General features: G+C 36.9%; 1 protein-coding gene across 2 annotated transcripts in view; it reads right to left on the bottom strand.

The window, feature by feature from the left end:
- The window catches only part of LOC145682423 (glycine receptor subunit alpha-2-like), a 51,104-nt gene that overhangs the window by 16,275 nt on the left and 18,116 nt on the right, over nucleotides 1–16,713 (bottom strand). For both annotated transcript variants that reach the window (XM_081754053.1, XM_081754054.1), the window contains exons 3-4: nucleotides 15,997–16,079; nucleotides 3,974–4,111 (exon numbers count right to left, since the gene is read on the bottom strand). In XM_081754053.1, the coding sequence (XP_081610179.1) occupies nucleotides 3,974–4,111; nucleotides 15,997–16,079 (221 nt within the window). The remainder of the gene's footprint in view (nucleotides 1–3,973; nucleotides 4,112–15,996; nucleotides 16,080–16,713) is intronic.

The following is a 16,713-nucleotide window of genomic DNA, read 5'->3' as shown; positions in this document are numbered from 1 at the left end:
TGCTCCGTTGTTATCCGTGGGAGGAGCCAGAATTCCAGCGTCTGCAGGTCGTAGTGGATCCACGTGGTGTCTAGTATCCTCTCGTGAAACCATGTGGTGATGTTTATACACATAAGCGTGAAAAGTTGATTGTACACATTACCACTTGGCAGATTACAATATTATTTTACATGAGATATCGTTATCACAAATCTGGGTGCAGAAATCCTTTATTTCGGCTGGTGAAAACACGAAGAAAATGAACTTTAAAGGTGAATAACTCCAAAACTTTGGGACCTACCGTAGTAGGATCAAAAGTTCACTTAGGAACTACTATGTGCGCTATCCAAAAATACATGTTTCAGAATCCTAAGGTAGTGAAGCAACAATTTTTATAAAGTGAGTTCGGCTACAGGTTTATAATTTGAAGCACTCACCAACTATCTCTATAAAAATTGTGGCGAAAGTACCGCAAGATTCTGAAACTTAGATATTTGGATGTGGCACATACTAGCTCCTAAGTGAAGTCTTGACCCGACTACGGTTGATCCCATAGTTTTGGAGCTATGGACCTTTAAAGTTCTTTTTTTTCGGCAGCCTATAACTACGAAAGAAAGCATTTTTGCACCCAGCTTGGTCTATACTTTTTGTCATACCTTTGTGTGAGGAATCACCTCCCAAACGTTGTCGGTGTTTTTTGAAACGCCGTATATGTTATTTCCATATGTGTATGAGCCTGTGGTTACTAACATCTAAATATTACAACTTACAAATTGTGATTTAAAATGTCACTTACTTAAAACCATCGTTTGCTTATTTATTTATTTCCTGGCAATGTTGAATGTAAATTCAACGCCAAAATTAATATACATTTACTACAAAGTAAGATATTGTACTCGATATCCACAAGTAACTTAGTTAATAAATAATGCTAATTGAACGTTTCAATGACTTCGCTTGTAAGTCTATATTAATGTGATAACGTAATTGATTTACATTTTTGAATCAAATCCTTTAAAAATTAATATTTGTTTATTAGCAATCAAAGTGTAATATGTTGAAGTGTCATATCTCATTCGGTTCTTCTTAAATTCAATTAGTGCAATCAATCGAAATAGCCTGTTACATATTCCCACTTCAAATCTGATAATGACAAATAGCTAACACTAAATAATACAGGGTTAGCATAAATGATTCAATTGTTTAGAAACGGCTATATTTTCATAGTATTACACGTACACATATGAAGTATACAGTATATATATATGGAAAGAACTTCGATAGTAAGACTATTCATGGCTTTGGATTGATTGTTTTAACAAAAGAGACACTGACCAAAGCTTAAAACCCACTTTATTTTAAATTATAATTTGTAACTGTTTCGGACATCTAGCATATCCTTCTTCAGACACTATCGAAATTAATGAAAATACAGACATATATATAAATGTTGTTATAACAAAGTTTAAATTCTTTAACCGTCATATATATAGTCAATGTTATAAAAAAAGTTTAAATTCTTTTAACAGACATATATATATATATATATAGTCATTGTTGTACTTTTTTATTTTTATTTATTTTTTTTTTCTTATTTACTGAGGCCTTCAGCCAATCCTATAAGTCTTCGTGTTCACTTTCCAATTAATCACGTTCCTTCATTTTTGGTTCTTATAAGGACCTTTTTTTAAATTTTCTTTTTCTCTATTCTATTCAAACTTCCTTGCCATAATTCATTAATTGGTAAGCCCCCTGTCCAGTTCATCAGTTTATCTCTTCCTACCTTCTTTATCCAATCCGCTTCTTTCCACTTCCTTATTATCATTCTTTTCTCCATCTCCAATACTTCCGTCTTATCCCAATTAATTCCGTGATTCGTCTCCTTAACATGTTTGTATATGGCATTGGTATCTTTCTTTCTCCTAACATCATCTTCATGTTGTTTTATCCTTTCTTTCATTCTCTTTCCTGTCTCTCCTATATATGACATATCGCAGTCCTCACACCATACCCTGTAGATGACCCCTTCTTCCTCTTCATTAATCTTTTTAGTTCCTTTTCTATTCTTCTTATTTATTGATCTTAATAAAGTTTCTCTACTCTTTCTATAAGTTCTGACCCCTCCTTTCTTCAATAAATTCTTCAGTTTCTCCGTTTCTTCTCCCATACTTCCTATGCCATGCCATTTTCCAGTCTCATCCTCTTCATTCTTTTTTCTCCCTCTCTTCCTCTTCCTGCGTTCTTCTTCCTTCTCTAACTCTTTCTTGCTGTAACCGTTCTTCTTTAACTGTCTGTAGAATTTCTGTATGCTCTCCTTCCTTCCTTCCTCTTCGTCCTCCATCATTTCTATTCTTCTTATCATGTTTGTTATGAAATTGCTCTTTGTACTCCTATCCACGTCGCTCCTCTCATGGCAGTATACCCCCGCTGAGCACTCTTTCTGGTACCCTCTCGTAACCAGTCCTTCTCCTTGTTTTATTATGGTCATGTCTAAAAAGTTTATTCTTCCATTTTCTTCCAACTCCATTTCCAAGCTTATGCCTTTTTCTTTATCTTCCACACTATCTTTATAGTTCTCTAATTGTCTCCTAGTCCCTTTTCACAAGCCTAGACAGTCATCCACATACCTACAAAATATGATCAAGTTCTTACAGCCTTCTTCTTTCACCTTTTTCTCCCATTTGTTCATAATTATTTCTGCCAGTACTGGGCTAAGCCTATAGGAGAGACAGGAAAGAGAATGAAAGAAAGGATAAAACAACATGAAGATGATGTTAGGAGGAAGAAAGATACAAATGAAAAATATACAAACATGTTAAGGAGACGAATCACGGAAGTAATTGGGATAAGACGGAAGTATTGGAGATGGAGAAAAGAATGATAATAAGGAAGTGGAAAGAAGCGGATTGGATAAAGAAGGTAGGAAGAGATAAACTGATGAACTGGACAGGGGGCTTACCAATTAATGAATTATGGCAAGGAAGTTTGAATAGAATAGAGAAAAAGAAAATTTAAAAAAAGGTCCTTATAAGAACCAAAAATGAAGGAACGTGATTAATTGGAAAGTGAACACGAAGACTTATAGGATTGGCTGAAGGCCTCAGTAAATAAGAAAAAGAAGAAAAAATAAATAAAAATAAAAAAGTACAACAATGACTATATATATATATATATATGTCTGTTAAAAGAATTTAAACTTTTTTTATAACATTGACTATATATATGACGGTTAAAGAATTTAAACTTTGTTATAACAACATTTATATATATGTCTGTATTTTCATTAATTTCGATAGTGTCTGAAGAAGGATATGCTAGATGTCCGAAACAGTTACAAATTATAATTTAAAATAAAGTGGGTTTTAAGCTTTGGTCAGTGTCTCTTTTGTTAAAAGAACTTCGATCCCACCAATTTTGTTTTGTGTATTCCAGGTGGCAGCACGAGAACATTTTCTTTCCGATCGGGTGTGGCAGTGTGACAATACGAGGTTACCTGTCGAAAATGGAGGGAATGCAAGAAAACAGATGTCGTCTTGACGTATGTCGTGTCACCAAAGGGGCACATATCGGTAAACATTTGTAGAGGGTGTATAAACTTGGTGAGCTTGTGGTTCTTTTTATATATCTTTCATGTGTACACGTGTAATACGTTTGAAAATATAACATTTTCAAAATGAATAAATCATGTATGCCAACCTTGTAGTTTACTTATAACCAAACACAATTGAATCGATTTCTGTTAAAAGGGCGTATGTAACATTTTCACAATTTTAACTTTTTTAAGAAATGAATAGTTTAGAGATAGATGTAACAGTGTTAAAAGGACGTGTGTGTTTCTTGTAACGTGTTATAAACATAAGGCATTTTTCTTCTTTTCATAAACCAAACCGTCTGGCAAGAACACAGTTTTTTTTCAGTTCCCGACAAAAACAATTTATTGCACATACACCCTTTTAACAGAAAGCGATTCAATTTGGTGTTGCTAAAGACTTACCAGATGGCATTTTAATCCGTATCGGGTTTGGCTCTGCACATATTTTAACATAGTACAAGGGCAGCGCTTCCTCTTCTCTTCGAACTCGATTTTTCTTTGACCAAACAAATCTCATGTTATTCTCCTCGTATAATCCAACTATGGAAGGAACATTTTATTTTTTTCCATTTATTAGTAAAAATATTCATTGTGAAACATCTTAATTTTATTTTCCAGTTATTATTAATAATAAATAGTCATTAATTTGGAATGGAAGGCATGGTATTGTTTTCACTGGTGTAAAGAAATATACAAAGGATATATATGCATATATTAGGGTTGTCGTTATTTCTCAACGTATTACTTCTTTTCCTCGTCTCATCCTTAAAATGTTCTATATCAATCCAAAGAAATCTATGTAAAAATAAATCCATTAGATATTATTATTAAATGGTGTCCCAAGTGACATCACGTTTTGAATGCATGTACACCTCTGTTGATAACAAAATGACAGCCTTCCAGACACTAAGATTAAAAATTGTACTTATATCCTTACGTTCTTTCAGTTTGCTTACAAGTGAAATATACAAGGTTTGTAATTAAATTAGTAGGACTGATTTACTGTACTAATTGAGTGGTCTTAGCTACCTGCGCACCAGCCATAAGTCGTCTCCAAGCCTTCAAACCGTGTAGACCGAGTTTAAGGGAACCCCTTTCAAGGTGCCTTGTTATCTATCCAATGAATCGTTGGTTTAAGCAGCATTATGCGATGAAGCTTTGCGTCAAACTGGATAAAACTGCAAATGAGACTCATGACATGATCAAGACTGCTTATGGGAGTGATGTCATGGGTCTATCAAGTGTTTTTGAGTGGCATAAATTGAGCAATCCGAAAATGAAGTTGATGTTGATCATCTTTTTGACTGAAAATGAGTGTTTTACAGAGAGCTTGTACCGCCTGGTCAGACTGTAAATGCTGCATTTTATATGAAAGTACTTGAAAGACTCAGAAAATAAGTGGCGCGCGTTCGTCCAGCAATCGCTGGATCATGGAAGCTTTATCACGACAATGCGCCGAGTCACACCACCTTTGAAGTCACGAGCTTCCTGACCAAACATGGCATCATACAGATTCCCCGCCACCCTACAACCCAGATGTAGCTGCTGCAGACTTGTTCCTCCTCCCCCGACTGGAAAGGGTCATAAAAGGACGCACCACGGTTCGGTCTAGGATATTCATGAGGTCGTAACGGGCGAGCTGAAGAGCATTCCAGTTTCAGTGTTCCAGGGAGCCTTCAGTGATTAGCAGCGTCGCAGGAAACGCTGTGTTGATGCAGAAGGGGCATACTTTGAAAAATTAAGACGATATGTCAAAATTGAGATTTAAAAAATATTAGTCCTACTACCTTCCGGTCAAACTCTGTATATTCTCTTCGTTCTGTTACGCACCAACAAGCGAATTCTTTAATAGAAATGGACTATCTTGATATTGCTCCCAGGTTAATATACAAAGTGGCATGTAAAAAAACAATCCTAATATACGAGTATGATTAAACAAAAGAAGCTAGAAGTCAAAAACTGGCCATCTGCATGATGCCAAATTCAAGACTTAGAGGGTTATTGTCAACAGAGCAGAAACAGAAAAAAAAAAAAACAAAGGAGACCTACTGGGATAGTGGATAGCGTGATGGGTTCGAATAATGACTATGAAACGTACTCTTTTTTTATATATAAAGAACTTCATTTTATTGACAACAAGCATTCATGTATTCATGTAAGAAATTTATAACACAGCTTTTAATATAGTATTACATACATATTTAAAATATCATCTCCTTTCTCTTTCGTCTTTAATGTGTATCCTTTAACACCTCTGATTGTGGTAAAATGAAGGGAAAAGTATATAAACCTAAAGGGAATTCGTACAAACTAGGTTCATATTTTGGACATATCCTCTGGAAAGCAGTATAGGTTCTTGTGAACAGAAGTATACGGTATTGGGAAGAAATTGTAAGTTCATAAACACATACTATGAAGGAAGAAATACTAAATTATTAAAGATACTTATGTTGGGAAACACGTTAGATGTGTGTTTTCGGTGAAAAATACTTTAAATCATGTCATAGGCCCACTTCCTATTACAAAATTTTGGATCTGAATCTAAGATGGTGGACTTCAAGATGCTTGACAGTTTTAAAGTGTTTTTCACCGAAAGTGTGTATCAAATCGGTGTGTGTATCCGCGAACACATTCACACGGGTGTGTGTATCCGCAAACGCATTCACGTCTATGCTGATACACACGCATAAACGCTAAAATGTGTATCAGCGAACAATAATAAGGGGTGTGCCAAGCAATATAAGGTTTCCAACACGTTAGTCGCTCTAAGCTTACAAGGTACCTTTTTCTGACTCATATTGCACAGTGTAAACGCGTTGGAAACCGAATGTTGCTTGGGACACCACTTATTATTGTTCAATTGTGGTATTTTTCAATTGAGCCGGGTTACTTTGGTATATGGAATATATCATGCCGTGCTTATAAAGTTTTCAAACTGGTTTAGTGCAGTAAGAGAATTGTGTATATGTTGCTTCAGGTGTCTACGTAGTCACAGTCTTCATGCTACTGCACTAAACCAATGCTTGGTCATTGGTATAGTGTCTGCAGTGTGCTTTTGGAGAAGTAAACTTCTTGGATACCTTTCAGTTTCCTTATCACGGTACGCATGATGAGTTACTCATCCACAAATATGTTTTCTTTGACTCCAACTTTCCCGAAAGACAGATCTGACAAAAATGGAATAATGTTGATCTACTTTCTGGCCGAAATGTGCCTGGAGTCAATTTCTTGGAGAAGTCTACAATTTCTGGAGCTGATTAGTTGTGGCAGCGAATATGGGTCGTCTGCTGGAGGAGTTGTTTTATGACCTCTAGATAGACACTTCTATTGTTGATCTGCCGTCTAGAACAAATTCGTAAAGAGCGAGTCTTGACACTAAAAAAGGCAATCAATGAAGACTTGCCTCATGACTTCTGCTTATGAACTTTGATTGGTCCTGGTTTCCCAAGACTGTCCCAAGCCAATGATTGTCGTTTATAAAGAAGATTTACTTGAAACATTATATAGAAATGCTTTGTAGGTAGAGTCAATAACGGACCAGAAATCTAACCCTTCACCTATTTATAATAAAAAATAGTCTTTGTGTTTACAAAATTCTTATAACAGAACCTCTTTTATGACCAAGGTTAAAGGATATATCGTTTCATACGGGAATCCCTTGTTCATAACAGCCACCGGGGTGTCTTATGGTGATTCTTGGTTATGGTTCTAGGAAAACTGAGCTCATAGCAGCCTCGTAAGGTAGTTGTGTTGAGGAATTCCCTTCGCTTCAGAGCAGCCTCCAGAGATGTTAGCCTTCAGGGATGGAAGCGACCTCCAGAGCTGTAGTGGGTTGGCGATTAGTGGTCAACTGTTGCCTCCTTTCTCTGTGGTTCCTCTTTTATGGACCATCTTCGATTTGCTCGTCTTCTTTCGGTTTCCTTCGTGTCTTCCTGTTCGGTGTATCGTCTGCTTGTTTGTAAACGTTAGCACGTGCCGTGCTCATGTTGTGATGTGGGAATCCTTACGATATTGTATCTCCGTGACAATAGTTTATTTTGCAAAGAACCCACTTCTACTTGATGGTCGATGCCTGTTATATTCAAAATTCTGAATGTACGATATAAAACTGGTTCAAAACTTGCTTTTCCTCACAGTTTTCTGCATGAAATACCTGATTGTCTTATTATTGGCAAGGACATTAGCGATTTTTAGTAAAGTCAGATTATTTTCGTCAGAAAGGAAACTTCTTTCCGAATTCAGTTTTGACATATGTATACGTGCTTGGACGTCATATTTGCTCGTTCTATTTCATAGACTTATTGTCCTCATGAAAGAGTTAGCACCACTCAAATAAGTTTGTTCTTGATAATGCTTTATGCCTATAATCATTGTTTATCAAGCAATGGCCCTTGTGGAATAATTTCCCAATTTTACACAAAGCTTAATTGCAAACCTTTCCTTCATGCTGAAAACATGATCGAGGGGTCATTCTTCAATTCGTGACAGGGAAAACGGGTGCGACTTTCGTTTAGCAAAAGCCCTAACGTAGTCGTTAAATACTCTGATTTTACTCGATTTTAATGAGAGTAGTATTTTCTTTAAATATAAAGCCGAGACCAAATCATGTTCTTTCCTTTCGGTAGTAGAAAATTGTCGATTACTTAAAATTTCGTGGATAGTTTCTTCCTTATTCTTCTCGTACACATAGAAGGAAGGATGAGAAAGTATTGGACTAATTGATGTAAGTTATTACTTTCTTTATTATTGCTTAATTTTTATATTATTTCATTTTGTTGTTGTTCTCTTCTTTAATTTTTCCTGATGCCAAGTTTGTGTCCTTTTTGACAACATATGTTAGACATCGAGCAACGAGAATGTAAGGAATTGTGCATAAAAGCTAATTTGCCTTCAGCAACATAAACATTTATTCAGTTTGTTCCACTTCAGGTGATTCCTTCTGATCAGCTGTTAGACTAACTAACTAACTAACTAACTCTATGGCCTATGGAACCCAGAGGTTCAATGCCGCGTTCATAAAAGCTCTCCACTGACTTCTATCCTTAGCCAACTGGATCCAATTTCTACTTTGTATTCCTATTTCTCCGAGATCCATCTTAATATCCTCCCATCTAAGCCTAGGTCTTCCTAATGGTCGATTTCCGATTGGTCTTCTAGTCAAGACTTTGAAAGGGTTTCTACCTAGCTGCATGACCTGCCCACCTAAGCCTCCTAGACTTGATGACCCTAACAATGTTTGGTAAACCGTATAAATTATATAGTTCCTCGTTATGAAGTTTCCGCCATTGCCCATTGAGTTCCTCTTGGGTCCGAATATTATTCTGAGCATCTTGTTCTCAAATACTTTCAGTCTATATTCTTCCAACCATGTTTCGCAACCACATAGAACAACATGCATGATTATCATTTTATATATTTTAAGTTTCAAATTCCTTGACAGAATTCGCGCCGACAAGAGATTTTGAACCGAATAATAACACGAATTCCCTGCTTTTAGTCGGTATTTAATTTCTTCGTGAATATGATTTTCCTGTGTTAATATTGATCCTAGCACGGCCAACGAGAGATGATCTCTGGCGTTTCTTACCACATGCGGTGGGACATTGCAGACCGTACTTTGATGCCAGTGTTACCAACCACGATCACTCTGTCTTATATCATTAATTAAATTGCCACTACAGTTGCACCGAAAAAAACTTTGACACGCGAGTAATGGCAATGTCACTGCGAGCTGTCAGAGACGTTCTCTTACTGGACGCACTATAAACATTTGAAAGTATCCATTTTATCAAAAGTATTATTTAATATTTTAACGCATCCACAATTTGTCGTATTACGGTCCCGACGCACTTCCAAGTATTTAGTTTTCTCTGCATTTACTTCTAAACCCATGTCCCTGCAAGCGTTTAATAAGATCTCTGCATTTTTTTCTACTGTTCTCCTATCATTCCCTATTAAATTTACATCATCCGCATACCTGGGGAATACCGTTCAACTCTAGGCACTGGTTGCTATCTTTGATTTACCTTATATCGTATACAAGGACAAAGTTGAATAATAATGGCGACAATGCATCTCCTTGTTTCAGGCCATTCTCGACGTGAAAGCTCGTGGACAAAAATTTTCCTTCCCGGACTTTACTTTGAGATTCATTTAAACATATCTTAATTAATCTAATTAGCTTTATCGGTATCCCAAATTCTGTAAGAATGTTGTACAATGCTTCTCTCCTAACCGAGTCGTAAGCTCTTTTAAAATCGATAAATTGTTGATGTACTGGACTATTGTATTCCCAGTTCTTTCGAGTATGTGTGCAATGGTAAATATTTGGTCGATAGTTGATCGATTTCGTCTAGATCCGCACTGAAAATCTCCTATAATTTCATCTGCGTATGGGGTCAATCTTGCTAACAGAACATTTGAAAGGATTTTATAGGATGTTGACAGAAGAGAAATGCCTCGATAATTATTACAGTCAGTTTTGTCGTCTTTCTTGTGGATTGGAACAATGATTGATTCTTTCCACTCCTGTGGCAATTCCTCCTTGTTCCAGATAAGGAGGATGAGTTTATCTTGTTCCGTAATTTTTCGCCTCCAGCTAAAATTTACTCAGCCGGAATTTCGTCTACACCAGGAGATTTGTGTTTCTTTAATTTCTTTATAGAGATTTCTACTTCTATTCGGTTTGGTTCTGAAATATATGATTCTGAGGTGTGTAATTCCCTTTCTCCACGTACGTTTGTTTTTGGCTGCGTGATAAGCAATTCGTCAAAGAAAACTTTCCATCTATTTAAGATGCTATCTGTGTCAGTGAGAACTATTCCGTCAGTTTTTTAAATATATAAGCACGAGGTTGATAGCCTTTCTTAAATTCGCTGATCCCCTTATACATGTCCCGAATATTTTTATTTTTACTATTATCTTCAAGTTCCTTAATTTTAGCTTTCAAAAAATGCCGTTTCTTTGTTCTAAAAGTTTTGGAAGTTTCCCGCCTGATGACTACGACATTTTGTGCAGTTATTTCATTCGGATTTTGTAGCCAACGTAGTTTTTCCTGTTTTCTCTTCTCCGCTAGTTGAATGCTTTCCTGCTCGAACCATGGTTTGATTCTATGAATTTACACGTGTTCTAATTTTTCTTTTGCTGAACTTTTAATGCTATCTCTAATTTCAATCCAAGTATCTTCAACACTAGTGCACTCCGAATCTTCTAAAACCGAGAATCTATTCGAAACTTCAATTTGGCATTCCTCTTTTACCTGGCTCTCTAATAATTTCTTTAAATTAAGTCTCTCTGTTTTCAAACATTGAATATTTCCTTTATTCAACGATAATCTCTCTTTAATTATCGCTACTACCAGGTAGTGATCAGTATCACAATCAGCCCCTCTAAACGACCGAACTAGATTGTCTTCTTCTGTCTACTAAAAAGTGATCAATTTGATTTTTTTTTTCTGGTGAGGTCCAAGTATATTTATGAACGTCGCGATGTGGGAATTTTGTACTCTTCACGATAAGGTTTTTGGATGTTGCAGAGTTCACGAGTCTAACACCGTTATCATTATTTTCCTTATGCAGACTTCCGTTCCCTATAATCAGTTTGAAAATATCCTCTCGTCCTACCTCCTCATTGAAATCCCCTAATAGAATTTTCATATGGTATCGCGGGAGTAGATCAAATATCCCTTTCATATCTTCGTAAAACCTGTCTTTTATATTGTCATCCTTATCTTCAGTTGGGGCATATACATTTAAAATAATAATATCATACCACCGACCCTTAAGAGTAATAAATGAAAGTTTGTCAGTAACAAATTCAACCCGCATAATTGTTTATATAATTCGTTTATGAACGAAAAACCCTGTACCAAATTGGTGATTGTTATTTCCTTCCCCGCAAAAGAACGTAAAATTTCGGAAATTCACAGTTCTATTTCCTTCCCAACCAACTTTCTGGACTCCTACGAGGTCTATGCTGTATTTCTCTAGCTCATTCGTTACTGATTTCAACGCATCTGCACTAAATTTTAACTCCACGGCCTACCCGGAGTTTCAATGTCGCGCTCACAAAGGCTCTGCATTAACTTCTACCTTCAGCCAACTGGATCCAGTTTCTACTTTGTATTCCAGTTTCTGCAAGATCCATCTTAATATTGTCCTCCCATCTGCGCCTAGGTCTTCCTAACGGTCGTTTTCCGATTTGACTTCCAGTTAAAACTTTAAAAGCGTTCCTATTTTCTTCAATTCGGACTACATGGAATGCCAAAATTAGATTCCTACATTTGATGACCCTAACAATGTTTGGTAAACCGTATAAATTATGTAGTTCCTCATTATGAAGTTTCCGTCATTCCCCATTCCCGTTCCTCTTGGGTCTGAACGTTCGTTTCAGAATCTTGTTCTCGAATAATTTTAGTATACGTTCTTCCCTTAGAGTGAACGCGTCTTGCGCGAGATCACCTTTTGCAGCCATACAGCACAACAGGAATATTTTAAGCTTCAAATGCCTCTAATAGAATTCGCGACAACAAAATATTTTGAACTGAACAATAACACAAATTCCCTGCTTTTACTCGACATTTAACTTTTGGTGTACATAGTTTTGGTCTGTTAATATTGTTCCCAGATAGATGAAAGTAACCGCTTTATCGAAAGTATAAGGTAACCAAGAAAGTTCTGTCGCTTTCTTAAACACCACCTTCGAACATCAATATGTCAACTAAGATGTACCTGGAAGACCAAATAATCCCCATCTGCATCTAAGACCCTCTGTTAACGTTCTGGAGGGCCATGGATTTCATCACAGTAGAACTTGGTGCGCGTGAAGCAAAGAAGGTATCAAGCGCATTTTTACCTCTGCTAGGTTATTTGAACTGGCGTCCTCTAAGGTGATTGTCCAAGGAATGGAACAGGTGATAATCGGACGGTGCAATGTCCGAGGAGTATGGCGGATTCAATAATATTTAACATCCAAGGCGTAGAATGGTGTCCCGGGTCATCCTAGCCACGTGGGGCTTATCGTTGTCCTGTAACAAGAGGACCCCTCTGTGATTCAGAAGTGCTGGCTCCAGAGTTTTAAGTTTTTCTTGAACACGACCCAAGTACTGACAGTACAAGTTGCATTGATGCTCTAACCAGCTGGTAGAAATTCTCGATGCACAATGCCCCGAGCAGCCCACCAAACACACAAGAGGATCTTCTTCGGGTGCAGTGCTGGTTTCTACTGTTTTGGAACCGGATCATGGGATGCTAACCAATGATGACGGCGCCCTGGAGCTTCGTACAGGACCCGCTTCTCGTTACATGTCAACACCCTGTCCAGAAATAGCTCCTTCCTCAGACGAGACAGCAAAGAATCACGGGTGTCTGTTCCTGCTGCCTTCTGACCGGGAGTCAAATGATGTGGGATTCATCGATCCAACTTGTAGTGCTTCCGAAGTTGATGGAGGTGCTGCCGAATGGTTTCTCCATTCATACTAAATTGTACCCCCAGGTCCTTACATACCTGGCCACTGTTCGCCTCGATTTCTGCCTGAAAATCTGCATTTGTATTTATGTATTGGTCTTCAGGCACGTGGTGCTCCTTCTAGTCTTTCGCCACCGTCCTTAAACTTGTTAAACCACCGCTGCACTGCCCGCGTAGTCACGATATCCTCACCAAAGCCTTGGCATACGTCTCACCCGCGGCAACGGCGTTTGACCCCAGTTTGAACTCGTACAGCATACACGCACTTATCTCCCTTAGTGTAGAGGTCCCATGTTCTACGCAAGCTAAGTAAGTTTACAGTGGAACTGAACTCGCACAAGCAGGTATTATGCTGGATTTACCCAAACCAACAACTGGCATTCGCCTTATCTCTATTCTCATTCGACTTACGGTATGAGGGCCAATGGAAGACAGACCTCCACAAAAAGCGACAGAACTTTCTTCGTTACCTTTTTATATATATTACTTCTTAAGGACGACAAATATATTTAAATTCCTCTACATTACTTAAAGGTCGAAACAAACAATAAATTGTCTAAAAGTGAAATTGTTTAAATAATAAAAATTGAAAGAAGAAGTTAGTTTCAAATTTCAGTACTCATCTGACAGTCATTTCAACGTCGGTCCTAGACATTACCTAAATTTTTGAAGTATTATCACAAGCCATCTTTATATTGACGAACAACAACCACTTTATAAGATTTTTAAAACACTTCCCGCTCGAACTAGGAACCGTTATTACTTTCTTACTTAATAATTTTACTGTTGGATATTTAAAGGCCAAGAGAAATCTCATGTTAAAATTCTGGAAATAAAATACAAATGTGTTTAATAAGAAAAGAAACCTTCTTGCTATGCAATACAAATTATCAAAACTAACCCTTCGTAATGAAAAAATTTAGCTGATATGTTCGCATTGGAATATAGGGGTGTTTTTAACCTCTAGAGAATTCTCACGGGAAAACTAATGTGATAGAATTTTAGGTTCGATCGTGTTCCACTCATGTATCAGAAATTAAATCGGGAGAGCGATCTAGGAGAATTTCACCATCAAGCATAATTAAACTCAATTTTATTTATATTTATTGTATCATTAATATTCAAATGTTAATTATTTATTTATGTTTATTTATATCATACTTTATTAATCATTATTAATCATTATTAATCATACTTTATTAATGATATAAATAATGTTTATTTGTACTAGAGCTGATCAATAAAGAATAATTACAAATGAATAAAACATAATTACATGTACTAATCCTCCAAATGTTGATGGTCTTTTTCAAAACAGTCCTCATTACATGCAATGAACTTGTCCCAACGTTTTTGCCAGATATCAAAGACATGCTGGAAGCCATTTTTTGAACAGCTCCCACAAAATCGACTCCGTAGCTTTCAGCACTGCCCCTAAAGAAGGGAAATACCATCCCCAGAGTTGTTTTCTCAAAGTTGAAAAAAGAAATCATAAGGGTGTAAATAAGGTCTATTTGTTGAATGGGTACACAAGGAACGTTGATGTTTGGAAGATAGTCAACAACTACATTGGCAGTATGGGGCCTGGCGTTATCATGGTGTAGCATCCATCCTGTTTCTTTCAAATGTGGTCGTTTCCGATGAATGTGACCTTGCAATGTTTGCAGTACACCCTTATAATACACTCCCGTGACAGTTGTATGTGATGGGACGACAAGTTGGTACACCATGCCTCGAATATCAAAAAATGATATGACCATAACTTTGTCAGCAGAAGCAATCACTCCCGCTTTGTTAGATGTTGGTGACGAAGGAGATTATCACACAGAACTCTGCTGCTTAGATTGAAGCTCATAATGAGGAATCCAATTTTCATCGGCAGTGATGATTTTTGACAGAAACTTGAGATGTTTTTGCAGCTTTGGTTTCCACGCCGAACAACTTCCACATGCACAGTCTTTTGAGCGGTAATGAGCAATCGTGGAAACCACCGCACACACAAACGTGACAATGCAGTTTATCTGTGAGCAACATAAGAGCGGAACCAAATGAAATGTCCATTCTTTGCGCTAGTCCTCTTACCGTGATTCGACGATCTTTTTTCACTATCACAGCAGCGGTGTTGATGTTCACTTCTGGCAGAGCCATTACTGGAAAGCCGGGTCCATCTTCCTTTGAAGCTGATTGTGTTTCATCTTTAAACATTTTGAACCATCTAAGGATAGACTCCCCATGCGCCTCCTCTAACATCCCATATTCTTTAGCTGATGTTTTCTTCAAGCGAAAACGGAATTTTCAATGCACTGTACTGTTTTTCGAGTGTCACTCCCATGTTGCCTTAGGCGAAAATGAAACTACGTATGCTTGAACGGCTTCCAAGGTCTCATTCTTGTCGTCATGGCCTTCAAACTCTCGCACTACACAGAAGTGTTTCATTTTCTGTGTCTTGTTGTTTTATTCACCTCATAAACATTGATGATCAGTCTTTGTTGGTCAACCTACGTATTATTAATATTTTTGACTCGTGTCCATGGCTGTTTTGGGGGTACTCCCATCCCCCTTCCACATTCTCATTCCACCAATTCGTCCATCATGATTCACTTGCCGTGATCATTCGTCTTCCTTAGCCTAAATATCTTAGTCTTGTGACGTAATATTTAAACTGAAATATTTGTGATTTAATCTATGCCATGCTATGTTGTGACTGTTTTATTTTGGAGTCCAACGTCCCACGATTATGCATCGACGCTAAGGGAAAGCGTGATGATGAAATGGGTGATGATACTGGAATGAAGAAAATCGGAAAACTCCAAGAAAAGCCACGCACACGGTATTTGTTCACCGTAAAGAAACTTAGCTGTATCTAGAAGTACAAGTTACTGTAGTAATACAAGGCAGTTTCGAATACAGTATTAACAGAAAGAAAGAGATTACTATATCAAAAAGAACATTCAACTTACCTATTACAATATCCAAAGTACAAATCTGCACATCAATAGGATACAAGTGAAAATCGAAATCACATTTCACGATCAGGATTCCTCTAAAATAGAATCTTCGCAATTAGAACGTGGATAAAATTTTAGTTTCACAGCTATTATAAATATATTTTTTCATGTATATGTTTTCGATAAATGCAACATTATGATTATCACACAAACAAGGATACGAGAGACATTATTGAATTGATAATTAGCAATTTAATTTTAGTTTACATGTTATAATAACAATTGCATACTTACTATAACTCAAATATATATATATATATATATATATATATATATATATATATATATATATATATATATATAGTATGAGTGGTTGGGCGAACATAGTGGTAAGCTCCAATTGCGGAAACTTGAATTATTAGGTGAAGTAGGTTTGATCAAACCATAGAAGTATATATTGGGTAAGTGTAAAAGTTCTGCTCATGTTTGATGTGCAAATGAAAGTACAAACAACACAAAATGTAACTCACTTTGACTGTCTAACATGATCAATGGATTGTTAGCAAAGCTTCGGGAATTTGGAGTTAAAGAACTCACATAAGGCATTACACAGCCAACATATCAACCAAAGTCTTTCCAGTGAAGGAGGGGCGCAAATCTCGAAACGGAGGAAGTATAATGGGGCGAAGTGAGTGAAGTAGGCGTGTGAGATAAACCCTCCTAACCAAA

This window comes from Thermobia domestica, chromosome 3 (genome assembly GCF_964235325.1).
Source record: "Thermobia domestica chromosome 3, izTheDome1.hap1.1, whole genome shotgun sequence".
Taxonomy (NCBI): domain Eukaryota; kingdom Metazoa; phylum Arthropoda; class Insecta; order Zygentoma; family Lepismatidae; genus Thermobia; species Thermobia domestica.
This window is presented reverse-complemented; position numbering and strand designations above follow the sequence as displayed.